This window comes from Echinops telfairi, unplaced genomic scaffold (assembly GCF_000313985.2).
Source record: "Echinops telfairi isolate 266 unplaced genomic scaffold, ASM31398v2 ScPeMD7_5592;HRSCAF=6446, whole genome shotgun sequence".
Taxonomy (NCBI): Eukaryota; Metazoa; Chordata; class Mammalia; order Afrosoricida; family Tenrecidae; genus Echinops; species Echinops telfairi.
In genome coordinates, this window is record NW_022109491.1 from 51,248,208 (window position 1) to 51,266,526 (window position 18,319).

General features: G+C 40.6%; 1 protein-coding gene across 1 annotated transcript in view; it reads right to left on the minus strand.

Annotated features, from left to right (window-relative positions):
* Nucleotides 1–18,319, minus strand: part of LOC101656230 (beta-galactosidase-1-like protein 2) — a 44,484-nt gene that overhangs the window by 15,640 nt on the left and 10,525 nt on the right. The window contains exons 6-13 of the mRNA XM_013007621.2: nucleotides 17,596–17,704; nucleotides 11,311–11,403; nucleotides 8,339–8,420; nucleotides 7,148–7,212; nucleotides 5,805–5,889; nucleotides 4,910–5,047; nucleotides 4,109–4,189; nucleotides 3,114–3,220 (exon numbers count right to left, since the gene is read on the minus strand). Coding sequence (XP_012863075.2) covers nucleotides 3,114–3,220; nucleotides 4,109–4,189; nucleotides 4,910–5,047; nucleotides 5,805–5,889; nucleotides 7,148–7,212; nucleotides 8,339–8,420; nucleotides 11,311–11,403; nucleotides 17,596–17,704 — 760 coding nt within the window. The remainder of the gene's footprint in view (nucleotides 1–3,113; nucleotides 3,221–4,108; nucleotides 4,190–4,909; nucleotides 5,048–5,804; nucleotides 5,890–7,147; nucleotides 7,213–8,338; nucleotides 8,421–11,310; nucleotides 11,404–17,595; nucleotides 17,705–18,319) is intronic.

Consider the following 18,319-nt stretch of genomic DNA (forward strand, 5'->3'; position numbering starts at 1 on the left):
AGAATGATGACGGCAACAAATGTATAAATGTGCTTGACACAATGGGTGTATGTATGGATTGTGATAAGTGTTGCATGAGCCCCCAATAAAATGATTTTTTTTTAAGAATTGGAACAAGTTGGAGTTTAAATTTTTTTAAAAAAGAAATATTTATAAAACAAATAAAAGAGACCTAGGAAACATATCAATTAAATGTAATATGTGATTTGCTTTGTTTAGATCCTAATATTAACAGATCAATATTAGAAAGACATTTGTGAGGCAATGGAAAACCTTTGAACTTTGGATCTTTCGTTGTTTTCCACAATCGTGTGCTAGAGCCCACCTGTGCCAACCATAAGAGCCTCATGTGTGTTCACTCTCATCACATTGCTCTATGAAGCAACCATGCTGGAGGATTGCAGTGCCCCTCAGAGCTCTCCCATTATTCCTTGAGTCCCAGTGTATGGCTTTTAAATGATATAAGCTAGTTGCTAAATATTTCCCATTAGTATGTAAGAAACTATTCTTATTATTCAGGGTGATAATTATTTTTTAGCTATATTTTAAAAATAATCCTCATTCTTTTTCTTTAGTTTTATTTTTTTTAAGAAAACACTTATTAAATCTAAAATGGGACAGGGACAAGACAACTACAGAGATATATTATCCAGATAAGGGAAACCATTAGACCAAGGTCATAATGGGGCCCAGCATTTGCTGAGATACAGAGCTTTAAAAGGGCCGTGGGAAGTTAAAGAAAAATGTCACAAAGACATGGTTGGTGGCAGATCAATACATCATCATTACAGGTGGGTCCCGCAGAGCAGGAATGGAGCTATGATTGGTACTGGTACATTGTGTTAGATAGGGAGCTCACTCTACTGGTCCAGGGACTTCGCCAAGGCAGCCAGGGAATAAAGTATGCCTAGTACAGTGATCTCCATCAAAGACACACCGACATTAGCCCCTAAGGAAGACTGTCTCACTGCAGACTGGTGTGTGTGTGGAGGGAGGTGGGAAGCAGGTTTTGGAGGGGGCGGGGCAGGGAAGTGAGGTAATCCACTTTCCAATTCACTCTGTCTGAGAGCAAGACCATTCACATCCCTGGTCAATGAATCAATGGGACTTAATCCACATGAGCACTCGCAAATGGGCTTTGGACTTTTACTGTTATCCATAGCTTTCTGCAAAGTGGGTACTCAGAACTGAAGCTCTAATATAATTCCCTCTTCTGATCATTGATTTTATAATCCTTATCTTTAGAGATGCATTTTGAGCAGCTGGAATTGTATAATGTCTGGGATCTGCTTTAAAATAATTCTGTAGAGCTCTGGAATAATAAGTACAAGTGCAGCTGGAATAGGATTAATTAAAAATTAACAAAGCTGAAGCTGGATGTTTAACAGCTAGAAGGAGGAGTTCACTACTTTTTCTCTTTACTTTCATGTTTTTAAAATTCCATTAGAAAAAGATAGAAACAAAATCACAAAGGTCCTCCAATCTACAGTGCGTGGCTCTCTTCCTACCACTCTCCCACAGAGACCTTTCACTCCCATTCCATCTGCAGGTCCCAAACAGCGGTTTCTTCTGTGTAACAGCTAGAAGGAGGAATTCACTACTTTTTCTCTTTACTTTCATGTTTTTAAAATTCCATTAGAAAAAGATAGAAACAAAATCACAAAGGTCCTCCAATCTACAGTGCGTGGCTCTCTTCCTACCACTCTCCCACAGAGATCTTTCACTCCCACTCCATCTGCAGGTCCCAAACAGCGGTTTCTTCTGTGTCTTCAAATGGTGTCCCCTGTGCCTGATGCTCCCTTTGCTTCTCCCACGGCACGGTGCTGTGTCTCATCAGCATGTATTCATCCTTCAGATTGCAAAGTCATTTCACTTCAGATGTAATCCTGACCCTCTCATTGTTTACCACACTCTATAAAAATGACATCTGTGGACATAAAGTCCATACAGGAGTTTATATGAGGGTCACTCACGAAGTATTGCGACACAGGTTCCAGTTCAGACCCAATGGGCTGATCCAAACAAAATGTGTTTAAACATGTCTCTCTATTTAGTCGATGGCTGTAAACAAGTTCTCGCAATAATATGCTTGTCTTATCCTCATTCACCCACCAGCCAAACCCATTGCCATTGTTAGGGAGGCCTTCAAAACTTAACATGGAGCTAAATAGTAGCTTCTAAAGGGATCAGCTTCAGCCAGGTCAATTCAAGGCAGAGAGTCATCTTGGGAGATTATGACAACTGGTTTTTGTTTTGTGTGTGGTGAGAGGTGAAAGGGGTGTGGGGGTAGAGATTCCAAAAGGGTAGTTTTGAATATTTCCTCAAACACAGGATGATCGTGGGGGCTTATTAGGGAGCTGTTTTAAGAAAACTGGATCGCTGAGAAAAAAAACAGGAAAGTTCCACTGAGGAACTTTTTTCCATCATAATAACATACCTGCTCATTCTTCAAGCCTAGCAAGGGCTGTTCTATGAGAAATTTAATGGGAAACTTCAACTCATCCCCTCTACAGCCCTGATCTTAACACCCCCAGGCTTCTTTCTGAACCCAGAGACCAAAAAAAAACCACTTAAAACATGCTTTGATCTTTCAGTAGATGGGTATAAGTCAAGGAGCACAGAATTATTCAGGGAAGAGTTAAAGAGACGCGAAGACTATTTTCAGAAATGTACAAACCTAGATAGAGGATATGTCAAGAAACAATAGATTCACATTTTGATATTTTCTTTCATAAAGATTTCTATGATTTTGTAAAATACTTTTTACTTATTCTAATATAAATATTTGTATCTATTAAATATATTTTTTATCTTTTTACATATCTATAAAATAAGATTTCTATAAAAACTTAACAACTAGATCTCTAGCACTTATTAGGTATTAGGAACAGATATTAACTACTAAATCTACACAACAAATCTATGGAATACATATCGTCATAAGCATAATTGTACAGATGATAAAACATAAGGATAGTGACATTAAATTACCTCCCTAAGGTCATAGCTGGTAAATATTGGAGCCAAATTGTCTCTGTTCTGTGAGTGAAGCCTTTCCTCTATTTTCTTCTGTCCAAAGATTAGTTCTGTTTCTATGTCTAGGAAGGACTCACCTTCTCCAGGTAAGGCAAAATGTCCCACAGTGTTAAGTAGTGTGTTGGTATCACTGATTTATATGCAGCCTTAGGGTTATGTTTTGATTGCAAGTGTGTGGAAACCACTGAAATGAAAAATAAAACAACAACAACCAAGGTAGCTGAGTCATTCTAGAAGCCCCTGCTCCACCCCATTCAATGGCACCAAGTACTCTGTTAGCTGAAAATCACCAAAAATGAAGAGTTCAGTCACTGGCCCTGGCACCCAATTTCAGGAAGAGTCAAGAAGTAAGTAGGCAATGGATGAATGCATTCTTCTCATAGCCATAGGCTAGTCAGGGTGCCCTGCTATCTTAGCAAAGGAGATAGTACATCAGTGATATACACTAGGCCAGTAGCTCTCAACTCAATTGTTCATCAGAATCTCCTAGAGACCAATGGGAAAATATCTATACCCAGATTCTACCCCTTCCTCCCCATACTCCTCTAACCACTCTGGGAAGGGTCTGGACACTTATGTACTTTAGAAGTTCCACAAAGGATTCTGATACACAGCCTTGCACTTCAACTTGACCCTACATGTTAGGCTCCTAGAAGGCAGGCATTGTGCCATGCACATCTTTGAATCCTGAAGCCTACAGATATAATCAAACCCAAATCCCCTGCTAACAAGTCAATCCTGACTCATAGTGACCCCTATACAGGGTTTCTGAAGCTGTAAATCTTTATGGGTATAGATAGCCTTATACTTCTTGCAAGTAGCAGATGGGTTTGAATAAAGAACCCTGCGGTTAGCAGTCTAATGCTTAAACTTAACCAACAGTTAACTTAACCAACAGTCTAATGCTTAAACTTAAACTTAACCAACAGTCTAATGCTTAAACTTAACCAACCAATCCAAAACTTAACCAACAGTTCATTATACAAAAGAATGCTTCCTATTCGCCATGCTCCTCTTCACAGGCTGTTTGAGGAGCTGAGGTTTTGTTCAGATTGAGCTTGCTGTTGGGTACCTAGAACAGAGCTAAAATATTCTTGAAATGCGAAGTACTCAGGTGTGTAGTCTCCATCCTCTGTAAGCAGTGCTCCATAGTCTGAAAAATATAAGAAAATATGTCACTTCTTCCAATAAAGATCTACCTTTAGCAAAAAAAGTGATGAGAGCCTGGTACTGAGTAAAAGGATCCTTGGTGCAGAAGCTTTGGGGAGAAACAACTTTGGGGCATTACTCAAGGAAATGCCAAGTCACTGTCTTCCTGGAACCTTTGCTTGGGTCCCAGTAAATTCCAGCCAGGAGAGTCTGCCAAGCTTTTTCAAGGCTATTAATTGGAGGCAAACAGAATAAGCCCATGGACGCATAGTCCTGTAGACCCTTGCTGAGAGCTTGAGTCCATTTTCATAGAATGCTTCCTCCTATTCCTTTTGCAATGGAATTCCTTTATTTCCTTCACTCTCAGCTTATTTCTTGGTCTATTAGTAGAGTTATAGATTGGGAAAGAATTATTAGCTTATACCCTGATGTGAAACCCAGAAGTAGCCTGGTTTTCAAGGAACCTCTAAAAGCAAGGGTCTGTGCGCAAATGACCAAGACGGGGCTACTGTCCTCTTTCCCTGAAAAGTTCTAGAAATCCTACAGTCCAATGGGGCTTATATTCCAGTACTATCAAGAGGAATAAATAGCAAATCCTCGATCTCCAGAATTTTTTTTTTGTAATGTTCCAGAGCACCCCTCCCCCTTGGGTCTCCCATCCAAAACTCCAGCCCCAAGTGGTTGGGTGAAATAGGCAGGAGATTACTCAGGGACAAGCACTTGCCATAGCTGGTGACCACAGGCTCATATTTTTGTGTTTCCACAGCTCCGCCCATGAATCCAAAGTTTGTGCCACCATGGAACATATAGAAATTGAGGGAGAACCTAAGTTTGATCATTTCTTGCACGTCTTTCATCAACACTGCAGATACATAGGGAAAGGGAGAGACAAGGATAGAGAATGAGTGGAGAGAGGTATTCCTACCCTCTCATGGGATCCTCCCATCATCAACACCCAGAATGCTCAGCTGCCTCGATCAGTCCTTTAACAACATGCCAAGAAAATGTGTGGGCTTAGTTCGAATCCCTTGGGAAGGACTGGTGGTGCTAGTCCCAACATCATCTCAATAACCTAGCCATTTCTTTTCCTCTGGGTTTCCTACTTTAGGAGTGTTTCTTTCTTTCTATCAAACTCTATTATTAAGTCATTGCTTGTATATTTTTGTCTTGGTGGTATGCGTGTGTCCTGGAGAAGTGTTTTGCGAGAACATGGTGATGTCTGCCAGAGATGGGTCTGAAATCCTGGCACGCAGACGATTTCTCTCCAAACCACATTTGAATGACTGTGGCCAATTCTTCAGAGAGGACTTGGTGCATAATTTCCAATCCAATACTTTTCTACTTCTGCCCAACACACTTTCATGGAATGTCTCTACTTTTCAAAGCAATTCACACTAATTAATAGTGTCAACAAGTTAGAATTAGAATGGAAACTGTGCTGTCATTTTGTGGTGCAGATGTCTTTGAGGTGTCAATGTAATCATGTTGAAGCTTATAAAGCCATGACATCTCAGATCGTTCTCTCAGAACTCTCAGGTATACTATCAACAACAACAAAACCTAGGCCTGCACTGTCCGTATAAGTCTATCCTCCTGAAAAAAAGGTAGGGGGTACTCACGATGCAAATCAAGATTGCGACGTAAAAGGCCCCAGGTATCAAAAGATTTTGCTGTATATACTGTCATCAGTATAGGGCTAGGACCCTGAGGAAACATGAAAGGTCAGTTGAGAACATTTGGTACCATTCAGAAGCCCCGAATTGCTTAGAAAGCAACTGTGAAATTCAGGTTTCACAGATGCCTCTTCAACTCAGAGCATTTCTTCTCTGCTTATAGGCTCTAAGTTCTGCTCATGCCCTTGCCTCTTCTTCCTGGTCCCATTGATCCTCTTTTACTTTCAGTGGCCTTCCTTGCCCAGGCTAGTGGGGCACCTGGAGCAGGGCTCAGTCTGAATAAATGTGGAGCAATTCACTTCTCTCTGCATCTCAGCTTTAACTCTTCCTTAGCTCAAGGGCAACCTCCTCCCATTAGGAAAGGATTCTTTTTGCTAGAAAATGTGAAAAGGAAATGGGGACTCAAAAGCTCTGTTTGCTTCTGCTGGTTACTTACTGTTGCAAAATCTGTCCTAAGCCTTTCTCTCTTGTTGTTCTCTCAGTCAAGCACAAGAAAGTCACTGGACACAAATTACAAATCAGTTACCAAAGCTGAGGGTTCTCATTTTGATTATTTGATTCTTGTGATTGATTGTCTCTGTCATATTAAACTCTTCTCTCGTATAAAATGGTGTTGAGAGAGGCAGTGTTATTACAGAAGGACAACAGAATGAGATGGGTGTAGATTACTTCTGCAGCACTTGATGGTCTAGGTGTGAGATCAAATGAAAAGTTTAACCTTTCTGTGTCATGGTTTCCTAATCTGTTAAAGGTAACTAAGAGTAATAGCCTCTTACAAATTAAATGTAGGAAATTAAAAAATAAAATGTGTGAAAGGATTAAGTAAATCAAAAACTGTATACATAAATATCATCATATAATGTTTTCCTAGCTCGTGTTATTATCTCACAGCCTGTCTATTGTCTCCCCTCACCAGAACATGAGCTCTGAAAGTAGTGATGCTATAGGTTTTGTCCAATGCTTTACCCACAATGACTGAGAAAGTGCTTAGCAGACACATGGAACATGTCCGAACGATTTATTGAAGAATCCAATGAATGTTGAATGAGCTCATATTCAGGATTTTGTTTATTAGACCACATATCGCTTTTTACTCCTCATTCCCAGTCTTGGTCTCTTGTTAGCATACGAGTTTGGTTTAGTTGAACCTAAAAAACCACCTAGAGTAGGCAGTGCAAGGGCACAGGAATCCACATGCTTCAGCTGAATGAACTACTCCTGCGAACTGAGCTACAAGGAGGTCGTAAGAGCAAATATCAAAAAGTCCTGCATCTTTGCCAGGTCCTCACCTGGAGCAAAAGCAGCTTCTGGTAGGTTTCTTTGTGGATGTTCTTCATATGGAGCGTGGCAAGCACTGCAGAGTAAACGAAGACACCCTGAGGAGGTCTTGCCACAACCACTGCCAGGCAGGAGACACAGAGCTCCTGTTTCCAGAACAAGAGCTGGACCCCAGCACCTACACACAGCATTTGATGCCTTATGATTAATGATAAATATTTGATCTTGCCTTCATATCCAACCACGCCACTTTCAAAGGGCTTTGTTTAGCATTTACAGTGAATGACAAATAGAAGTGAGAATCCAAAACACCAAACAAACTCATTGCCCTTGAGTGGAATCCAACTCAGAACAACCCTACGGGCAGGATAGAACTGCCCCTTGTACAGTTACAAGACTTTATCTGTTTACAGGAGTAGAAAGCCATATCTTTCTTCTGTGAAGCAGCTGATGGATTCAAACTGCTGACCTTGTGGTTAGCAGCTCCACGAGTAACCCACTATGTGCCCAGTGCTCCTAGAGAAATGAGAAGGGTAGTTCAAATAGCCAATGTTAAGGGATGAATACATTTAAGCCTAGAGAGGTGAACAGCCTAAGACTTAAACCTTGATGACAAGTCTTTTCACTTCTAAGTCAGAATATTATTCTGCCTCTATACTCCTATAAAGAGTTACGGTCTCAGAAACTCACAAGGGCAGTTCTACCCAGTCCTATAGGGTCGCCATGAGCCATCATTGACTTGAGTTTTCTCCCACTGTAAAATGAGAGGGATTATGCAGTGGGCTGTGATCCACATGGTTGGCAGTTTGAAACCACAAGCAGCTCTGCGGGAGAAAGACCGGGCTTTCTGTTCCGGCACCAGACAGTCTCAGAAACCCACAGTTGCTGACGCTGCATTACTTGTATACTCGTCACAATCACTTGGCAAGGACAAAGATGACCTTTCTTGGGTTCTAGCCAGGGCCCAGCTTTAGGCCCCTGAGGAAATTGGGGTAGGGGTGGGGGAGCGTGTTCTGCACAGTTGATGCGCTAGGGGCAACAGGGGTGAGGAAGCTGGCTCATTAGCACTCAGCATTGACCAGGAGTCCCCATCACTGTTTCCAGAGACTATTGGGAAATAGAAAAGAAGAGGTATCAGGGGGATTTCTGGTTCTTTTTAAGACCTGACAAGTGGAATAACTAGGGAAAAAACAAATGTGTACCATTTTTTATGTGGCCTTTTGTCACATCTTGTCCATCATCAGCAGTTAGGAGCAGCACCTGGATTTTTCTTGCCACCAGGGCCTAAGGAGAAACTCGAGGAGATAAAATGAACTGGCCTCACCCCAATGTGATTCCTTCTCTCTTAAAAATATTGTGGCAACAACATCCTAATCTGTGTGTCAGACAATCACAAATCAAGGACAGCGAGTATAAGCTCTATAGAAAATACTAAAAGAATAGTGAAAAATATATAATAAGATTGCTGTTGGTATTAGTTGCCATACAGTCTGCTTTGATTCATGATGACCCCATACATGAAATTGGGACAGTTCAGCACCATCTTCATGATCACTAGTATATTTGGATTCATATTTTATGAGCATTGTTTAATTCTTTTCTGCCTAAAGAGCTCACCTTCCAGATAATATCAGATAACATTCTGTTGTGATCTGTTAGACTTTCATTGGCTAATTATGGAGAGTAGATTACCAGGCCTTTCTTACTGATGCGTTTTAATCTGGGAAGCACTGCTGAACCATGTCCACCATGGGTGAACCTACGAATATTTTAAATACTTCTAGCATAGCGTCCAGTATCATAGCAGCATACAAGCCATGACAGTACAACAAATCAACAGGTAGTGAATGTAACAAGACAGTATAGAAGAAAATAGAATAATAATAAAAGATGTATTCAGTCACTGACGCATACATGTGAAGAGTGCATAATTAGCAATGTTTTGTTACCTACTTAAGACAATTTTTTTAAAGTTTTTATTTGTTTACTTATTTTTATTAAAAGATCATTTTTATTGGGGCTCTTTCAGCTCACATGCTCCAGTCTAGCCCGCAGTGACAGGCAGGACTGGGATCATGACAGTGAGGAGTGAGGAAGCCTCAAGGAACAAGAAGGATATTGTGTTTCATTAGCGCTATACTGTGCCGTGGTTGACTCATCCCTTCCTTGTGATCCTTCTGTGAGGATGTCCCATTATCTACAGGTGATTTGGGGGCCTCTGCTCTGACACACACCGCTTCTCAGCAATATGTTTTTTGTTTGTTTTGGGTCTTGTGATGCCTGTTACCTGATCCTGTCAACACCTCGTGATCGCATAGGCTGGTATGCTTCTTCTGTGTGAGCTTGTTGCTTCTCTGCTAGATAGACACTTGTTTAACTTCAAGCCTTTAAGGCACCAGATGCTATATCTTTTGGTAGCTGGGCACCATGAGCTTTCTTCACCACATTTCCTTGTGCACCCATTTTGTCTTCAGCGATCGAGGTGGGAGGGTGAGCATCACAGAATGCCAGTTTGTTAGGACCAAGTGTTCTTGCATTGAGGCAGGGCTTGAACAGAGGCCCAAAGTCCACCTCCCTCAGTGTACTGCCATCTAAATATATGTACATAGGCCAATACCTCTATTTTTATGAATTAATGTATTTATATATGTACACACCTGTATTTATACCTCTATCCACAGCTTTGCTTCCTAGATCTTTTCCTCTGTTTCCTTTTACCTTCCTCCTTTCCCACCATTACACTCGCCCTTCTTCTGCCTCTCAGTAATTCCTCTCAGCTAGACTGCTGTTGCTCCAACACTCCCAGGATCTGTATGTCCTCCTCGTTGTTGGTTTTAATTCTCTAGTTGTTCCCCTGTCGGTGGCCTTGTTTGCTCACCGCTCCCATCCCGCACCTCCTCTTCCTCCCCCAAGTCCCTCTGGAACCGTTGCTTTCTCCTCAAGCTTTAAAATGTACTCAGTCATCTGTAGACAATGGGACAACCCCTCACAGAAGGGTCACAAGGAAGGGATGAACCAATCAGGGCGCAGTATAGCATCGATGAAACACATGATATTCTTCTGGTTCCTTGAGACTTTCTCACCCCCACTATCATGACCCCAGTCCTACCTTTCACTGTGGGCTAAACCAGAGCATGTGCACAGGTACAGATTAGAGATAAGAGCTCACAACACATGGAATCCAGGAACAGGAATGGGACTAGTGATACCAGAAGGGTAGAGGGAAGGTGGCGAGAGAAGGGGAGGAAAAGGAAACCAATCTCAATGATCAACACATAACCACCTCCTCCACCACACTCCTTCCTCCCCTGGGGGACAAATAACAGAAACCATGGGAGATGGGAGAAGATATGAAAATAATAACTTATCATTTATCATGGGGTCATGAGGGTGGTGGAGGAGGGAGGGAAAAAAGAGGAGCTGATACTAAGGGCTCAATAGAAAGTAAATGTTTATAAGAGCCCCCAATAAAATGATCTTTTGAAAACATAACTAAATAAATAAAATGTACTCAGTCAGTATAAAAGAAGGCAAGAAAGGAGAGGAAAAGGATCATATAATAGGTGAGACAAATAGAAAGAAAAGTCCAACATGGTAGAGTTAAACACAAATTATGTTATATGTAAACAAACCAAAATACTTCATTTATGACAAAGATAAACAAAAATTTTTAGTTATATGCTGCCTTAAATATATTAATATAGAAGTGTTGAAAGTAAAAGGAAAGAAAATATGTATCACACAAATTCTAACCCAAAGAAAGTTTTTGCCTCCCATAAGAGTTGTGTAGGTAGTTCTAAAGGGATCTCTGGTGGCACCATGATTAAAGTACTGAGCTGCTAACTCAAACATTGGTGGTTCAAACCTTCCAGCCCCTCCACGGGAGAAAGATGCAGCAATCTGCTTCCATAAAGATCTATAGCCTTGGAAACCCTATGGGACAATTCTAATCTGTTCCACAAGGTCACTACAAATCAGAACCAACTCAACAGAAATTAGTTTGGGTAGCTCTCAGTCACCTTTAGATTGTAAACAGATGGAAAAAATTAACTGGACTATCTTCATCTTCATATCCCACAGTAGCACGCATGCTACAGTCATCCAGGAAACGTTTGCTCCATGAACTGAGAAAAGAAGCATGCACATATGGAGGAAAAATCAAAGAAATACTTACCTTTTTGATATATCGCATATATCCCTTATCCTTATAATATGAACCATATTCATTCTCAAGCTGCACAGCAATGATGGGACCTCCCTTGTGGTACTGAGAATCAAGAATATGAGAGTTTACAAGTGAGAGCCTGGTGGTGGTAATAGGCTAGACTTTCCAAAGTTTACTGCTGTACAAATGCATTTCGAGTGCCATTAAAAAAAGAAAACACACACACACACACACCCCTCAAATCCCAATCACCAGTTACACTACATTTCTGGAAATGTCTTATTCCACAGCAGTCACCTCCGGAAAATCAAGTGCTCTTAAAATTCTACCTTTCCTACTAATCCTTAGGGTGGTAAACTCTCATTAGAGCAAAACAAAACCATTGTGTCAGGTCAATTCCAACGCATAGTAACCCTATCGAACAAAATGGAGCTTCTCAGAGTGTGATCTTTACAGAATCGGATTGTGGTATTCTCTGGTGGGGGTGACTGGTGGGTTCAAACCACTCACCTCTGTGTTGGCCGCCAAGCACTTAACCACTGTGCCACCAGGGCTCCTTTGAACTCTCACTATATCACCCTTAGTCGAACATGCCAGGAGCTCTGGTGGGGTTGTGGCTTACAAGTTGGGCTGCTAACCATGAGCTCTGCAGACACCAGCTCCGCCCTGGGAGAAAGGTGAGGTTTTTGGCTCCAGGGAACATGTACAGCGTTGGAAACCTAGAGGGGCAGTTCTGCTCTGCCAGGGCACTGGCAGTCAGAACCCGCTCAACAGCCGGGAGCTTGAGTGAGTTTACTCAGTCGGTGAAGCAGGGGGCCTTAATTGGGAATGAATTAGAAGTTCTTTATCCTCTCTAAAGGTTATCTCATTCCTGTGTGCTAGGTCTCAAAGACACCTCTTAACCACTTTGTTCTTTGAAGTGTCTCCTCTGTCTTCTAAATCACCATTTCCTTCTTTACCAACCCCTTCCCATCACCATTTACATTGATTCTAGGTGCTGTGCTACAAATAATAGCCTGGCCCATTTCCACTACAGTTAGCCCTCTCAGCCTCTTCATTGTTATGAGGACACTTTGTGAACCATTGTTTGCACTCACCCTCTATTTCTCATCTCTTCTCCTCTTTTACACACTCTCGCATTTCTATTATTTTCATTCCAATTAACTATCAACATCGGCCTGCTTTTTGCTAAACTCAGACAAATTTTGGTTCTTAGTGTAATCTCTCCCTTAGCAACCATTCCCTTCCTCTCTTCTACCATCTTCCAAAAACATAGTCTCTTAGTGCTTTGTCTGTCTCTCTAGTCATCACTTCTGGTTCTTGGGTGACTTTTTTGAGAGGTGATGACTATATGGCCAGATCAATGTCAGGCCGACTCCTAGCAGCAAGTGACCCTGAATCTCCCCCACCCGTGCAGAGCTGACCAGAGCTGGCTAATGTAACCTGTCAGCAGCTTTGGAAGTTTTTTTTGTCTTTTACTTACTGCCCGTTTTGCTCACAGCCCGTTTTGTTCATGGCCTGTTTGGCTCATGGCCCATTTTGTTCTCGGCCCGCAGCCCTGCACCGGGCATGAATGCACCCAGAACCAGGAAGACACCTGACATTCCAGAAACCCGGACATACCTGTATCTCCCAATCCCTGACTACTTTACCTTACATGGACTCACGGCAGCCCAATCACATGTTCCCCGGCAATATAAACACCACCCCTGTAGCCTGGAGTGCAAATCCCTCAGCCCGGACACTGTGGACCTTGGGACTTCGCCCAGGCTGGGTTTTTCTCCCCAATAAAGCCTGTTTGCTCAAATTCGATTGATTTGGTCTCTGGCACCTCTTGACTACCTTACAATGACATCCCTCCGAGTTCCCTTTGAATCTTAATTGTGCTGAATCCTATTTCCTTTTGCTTTCGTGGGACTTCACTCTTTAAAGTATGCCCTTTTGTAAACATTTTTAAAATGTCCTTCTGCCTTGGTTCCTTTCTCTCAATACCAAACATGTCCAAGAATATCCTATCTTTTCAGCTCTTTTTCTATCTATATTTTACACCCCTCACATCATTTTCACAGTTAAGTGTGCCTACTTCTGCTCTTCTTCTTGGGGATAAATGGGAGAGCCATGACGTATCCACAAAGCATACAGAAATAAAAATACTATTGACTTGTAAGAATTATACTCCACAGCCATGATGTAAGTAGCAACACAGCAAAACCCAGACTTCTGTGCTGCTCATGTAAATATTACTGAGCCATTTGCAGGACAAAATTATGATCATTGTCATGTAGGAGAAACTATGTGGGGAGAGTTGAAATAGGAGGGTATCTAGCAAGCAAGGAATAAATTACGGTAGTGATTCCAGTTAGATGAGAAAAAGAAGATATAAATCCTAAGGCATTGCATCATACCATTTTAAAACACATATCCCTTGCTGAAAAAACATTGAGAAACTTTCAAAACTTACATGTTCCTTACTTGGTCCCATCCCTCCAAAGAGATCTACAGCAGATCAGAAAGTAGAAAAGGAAGGAGGAGACCAGAAGTTGATAATACTTGGAATTATCTAAAGCATGAGACCCTGAATCTGGTATATAATGCAATTGAAAGTCCTAAAAGTAGGTAACTCAAGAGAAAGGAAATGCTCATTCATGCAGTCTGATAAAACCATTTTCAAGACCAGCCGAGCTCTTCTGAATGTGCCTCTATGCTTGCCTGGCAACCTTGTGGTTCCTGATTTCGTTTTTCAGGCATCTCAAGACTGAAAAGTTCAGAATTAAAGATCAGATTCGCAATGTATTCTAGCACCGTCAAGTCGAACTTTATTTGTGATATAAATGTTCTGTATCTGCGCAGTCCAATACAGGAGCAACATGGATACTGAGTACTTGATAGGTAGCCAATGTGACTGAAGAATGGAATTTTTTATTTTAATTAATTCCAATTTAAATAGTCATATGTGCCTATAGCTACCATATGGGACAGCCAGGTCTAGGCTCTGTAAAGGACCATCTCTACTATCCCCAGGTTGATTCAGGTACTCAGTCAATAGGTATTTCAACAACAAAAATGAAAACCCAATTCGATCTGTGTACTCGGTCAGTAGGTGCTTTAACAGCTGTCCTATATCGATTAAGCCTGGGGTACACATAGTGTTAGAAACTGTGACTCTAATAAATTCACAGCTTATGAAATTTTCTCCTAGTCATAAAAAAACCTTGTAATTGCCTCCATTTAATATATAATAATATCTACTTCAAGTGATTACCATGAAAATGAAATCCACTAGGTAAACAGCAATTTCCTAGCACAAAGTTAGAGAGTTAATAGATAACATTAAGTCCCTTCCCTCTGCTCATTTTCTACCTAGTATCTTGTCTTTATTACATGATCCAGTCATTTTAGAAATACGTGGCATATTATTTCTACAAAAGTCTATAAAATGCCATGCTGTTATTGCAAGAAAGGTATGTTAAAATTCAAAAAAACTGCAACTTCTACAAGTCACTAGCCTAAGGTCATCCATATAAGCTGTTATCGATGGGGGACAGTCTTATAGGTTTCATAAATAAGTAAATGGAAAAAAATTGATTATGGTCATTAATTTATCATTTATGGCAATGCATAGAACAAATAAATGAAAGATACAGCAAGAACAAACAGGTACAAAATGTAGCTCCAAGTGCTTCCAGCAAAATGACAGATCTGAGCTTTGGCCAAATGGGGTAAAGGCACACTTAAAACCTGTGGTTTATCAAACAAGAAACTAGAATTGAGTGGTGTTTGTGATTTCTGTTCCTGATTTTCTAGAATATGGGCTGGCATGCAAATGGCTGGAGTCCTTGGATACTAAACAAGAGGTTTGAAATTCAAGGCACCAAGAGGTGCCTCAGAAGAAATGCTTTGTGACTTCTGAACATCAGTCCTGGGAAACATCTTGGAGGTGACTTACAGATCGGGGAATCTCCAGAAATGACATCTCATTTAAGGATTTAATCTTTAAGGTATATAGAAAACTTCAAAAACTCAACCACAAAAAGAAAAAACAACCAATTACAAAACAGGCAAAGGGTATGAACAGAACCTTCTCCAAAGAAGGCATTCAATTGGCTGAAAACACAAGCCATTCGATAAAGGCAAATTTCAAAATCCAATGAGATGCCATATCACTTCTGCAAAAACAGCACTGATTAGAAAAAACAGCAACAGAAACAAAAACAAGAAAACAAACACAGGTGAAGATGTGAAGGTGTGGGACCCCGACCCACAGTTAGCAGGACAGTAAAATAGTGCAGCCACTCTAAGAAAAAGCATGAGCTCCCTCAAAAACTAGAGACAAAATGGCCTTTGAGCCAATAATCCTACTTATACTTGTGTACCCTAGAGATCTAATACCAGAGCCATGAACACACATATTCAAACTTGGGCTCTCTGCAGTACTATTCACAATAGCAAGAAGATGGAAACCAATGCGTCTACTAAAGTATGAATGGATAACTACAATGTGTTACCTGTATACAATGGAAAGTTACACGATCATAAAGAATAATGATGAGTTCCAGAAATATAACAAGGATGATTCTGGAGAGCATTATTTTGAGAAAAATAAGTTAAGCACAAAAAGACAAATTTTGTACGATTTCTCTTTCATTGAAAAAACAAGAATAAATATATTGAGAAATACCAATGGCCATTGATGGTTACCAGGGATGGGGGCGGTGAGGGAAGTCACTCTCTAGGGAACAGACACTTGTTATTGTTGGTGATGGGAAATGAAATACTGAATGTGGTGAAGTATGTACAATGTGCCTTGGGTAAATTATGTCAATAATAACTAAAAAAGGAATTTTAAAATAAATGCTATTACATATACAATTTTCAACAACACAAATAAAAAAATACATGTATCCATATGAATGCATATAAGTATATATAGGTATGCAAATATGTGCACTTGTATAAATGTATACATGTGCATATGTACATATATATGCATGTGTGTGTGCATACACATTTACATACACAATTATATAGGGGCACAATTATGGATAGTTTATCACCTTTAATACCAAATGCCTCACAGGATTGCTTTCTGTGGTTTAAACGATTAAGCTGTAGTGTTGTGGGACAACTTGGTTAACTGGAATAATAGAATTCATAAAGTCTAGTTCTGCATTCTAGTTTGCTGAATAGGGCCTGGAGTCTTACAAGTTCTGAGCAGCCACCTAACTCCTTGCCATCCATGTCTCCAACTCATGACAAGTCAAGTAACCCTGTAGCACACAGTATACTGTTTCATTGGGGTCTCCAAGGCTATAAACCTTTTGGGCATCAGAATACCACCTTTCTCCCCTGAAGTGGCTGATGGGCTCAAACTGTCCACCTTTCAGTTAGTTAGCCGTTGAATAGCAATCACTGCTCCAGCAGGGCTCATAAGCAGCTATCTAAGATACAATGACTGGTTTCTCTAAAAGAGAAAGATGGAAACAAACAAACAAACAAACATCAGAGGACAAAAATAGTTTGCAGGACTAAACATCTATCTGATTTCATTCACCCTGGGACCGGAAGAAGCAGATGGTTCTTAATGACTGTTCTGATCAGAGACACAAGAGATTGGTCTTGATATAATGAGAGAAAAATGTGAATCAGAACTCAAAATTCTTAAAATGTCCAAACTTTCTCGACTGGTTGAAGCTATGAGACTCCTCAAGATTATCACCCTAAGATACAATTCAAACTCGTAACGGAAACTCTTCCCCTATGGTCACCATTCAGTTAAATAACAGTTTGGCTCATAAAATAAGGCATATCAGCTCTGAGTCCTGTACCTTTGAAAAATCATCTACATGGAGCAAACGGTCACAGTTTGCTGTAAAACACAGACAAGAAGGCAAGGAGGCAGGGAAACTAGATTACTCGAAACAGAACAACCAGGAAAGAAATAATAAGAATGTTCACACCTTGTAGAAAATATAACCAATGTTAGTGAACAATGTTTGTGAAAAATTCTCGGATATAAACCTAATTTGCTGTGTATACATTCATTGAAAACACAATGAAATATTTAAATTATTCTATAGAAACCCAATTTGCTGTGTAAACATTCACTGAAAAACACAATGAAATATTATCTAAACTAAAACAAAATCCTATGGAGCACAATTGTACTCGAACACACCGAGAGTCACCCTGTGTGAGAATCAGATGGATGGCAACTGGTTATGGCAGCGCCCTATTCAGGAAATCAATTCAGAGAATCACTTCCATCACATAAAGAGATGGGTCGGTGGGTCTTGCCTGTAGTGATGTTATCCTGGGAATCAGATGATCAAAATAGATGTCCACTGCGTTAGTGAAGCCCCTGTAAGTTGTTCTCAGCTTCATTTTTGGATCCTGGAGTAGCCAGCTAGAAGTGGAAAAGAGGAGGCTCAGATGTGGAATGGGGGTTAACACTAAAAAATGCTCAAGCCTGAGGCTGGAAGAGCAAGCGCAGCTCCCATTTGCTAAGTCACACCAGGAGCTTATAGGGTGAGATTTTAGTCCAACCTTAAGAAAAAGTGTGGGTCCCGATAACAATTAGCCCAGCAGTTTAACCATCATCTCTGTCATCAAGACTAAATGCAGGTTGAATAGTAGAGAAATGATCTAGAGCTGACATGCCATCCTATCGCCGAACGGCCAAATCAGCCTGCTTTTATTTCACACTTGCAAAATAAAACCCCTGTTAGAGGACAACCAAGCCATCGTGTGCATATTTTCCTCACTGCTTTTCTGCTATAGCGGCAGAGTTGAGTTGTGACAAAGGCTAGATGTGGCGTGCAAACCCTAAAGATGTATTGTTTCACTCTTTACAGAAAAGGTTTGCTGATGCTCTAGCCTAGAAGGAGACTTTTATAAAGCTGTTTAGGCATTTTAATCTTGTGAAAAAGAGATTATCAACCCAAGGTCTTACAATTTATATTGTTACCATGCTAAAACTCACCAAAGTATGGCTTCAGTGAGAGTTATTAGTTTGTATTTA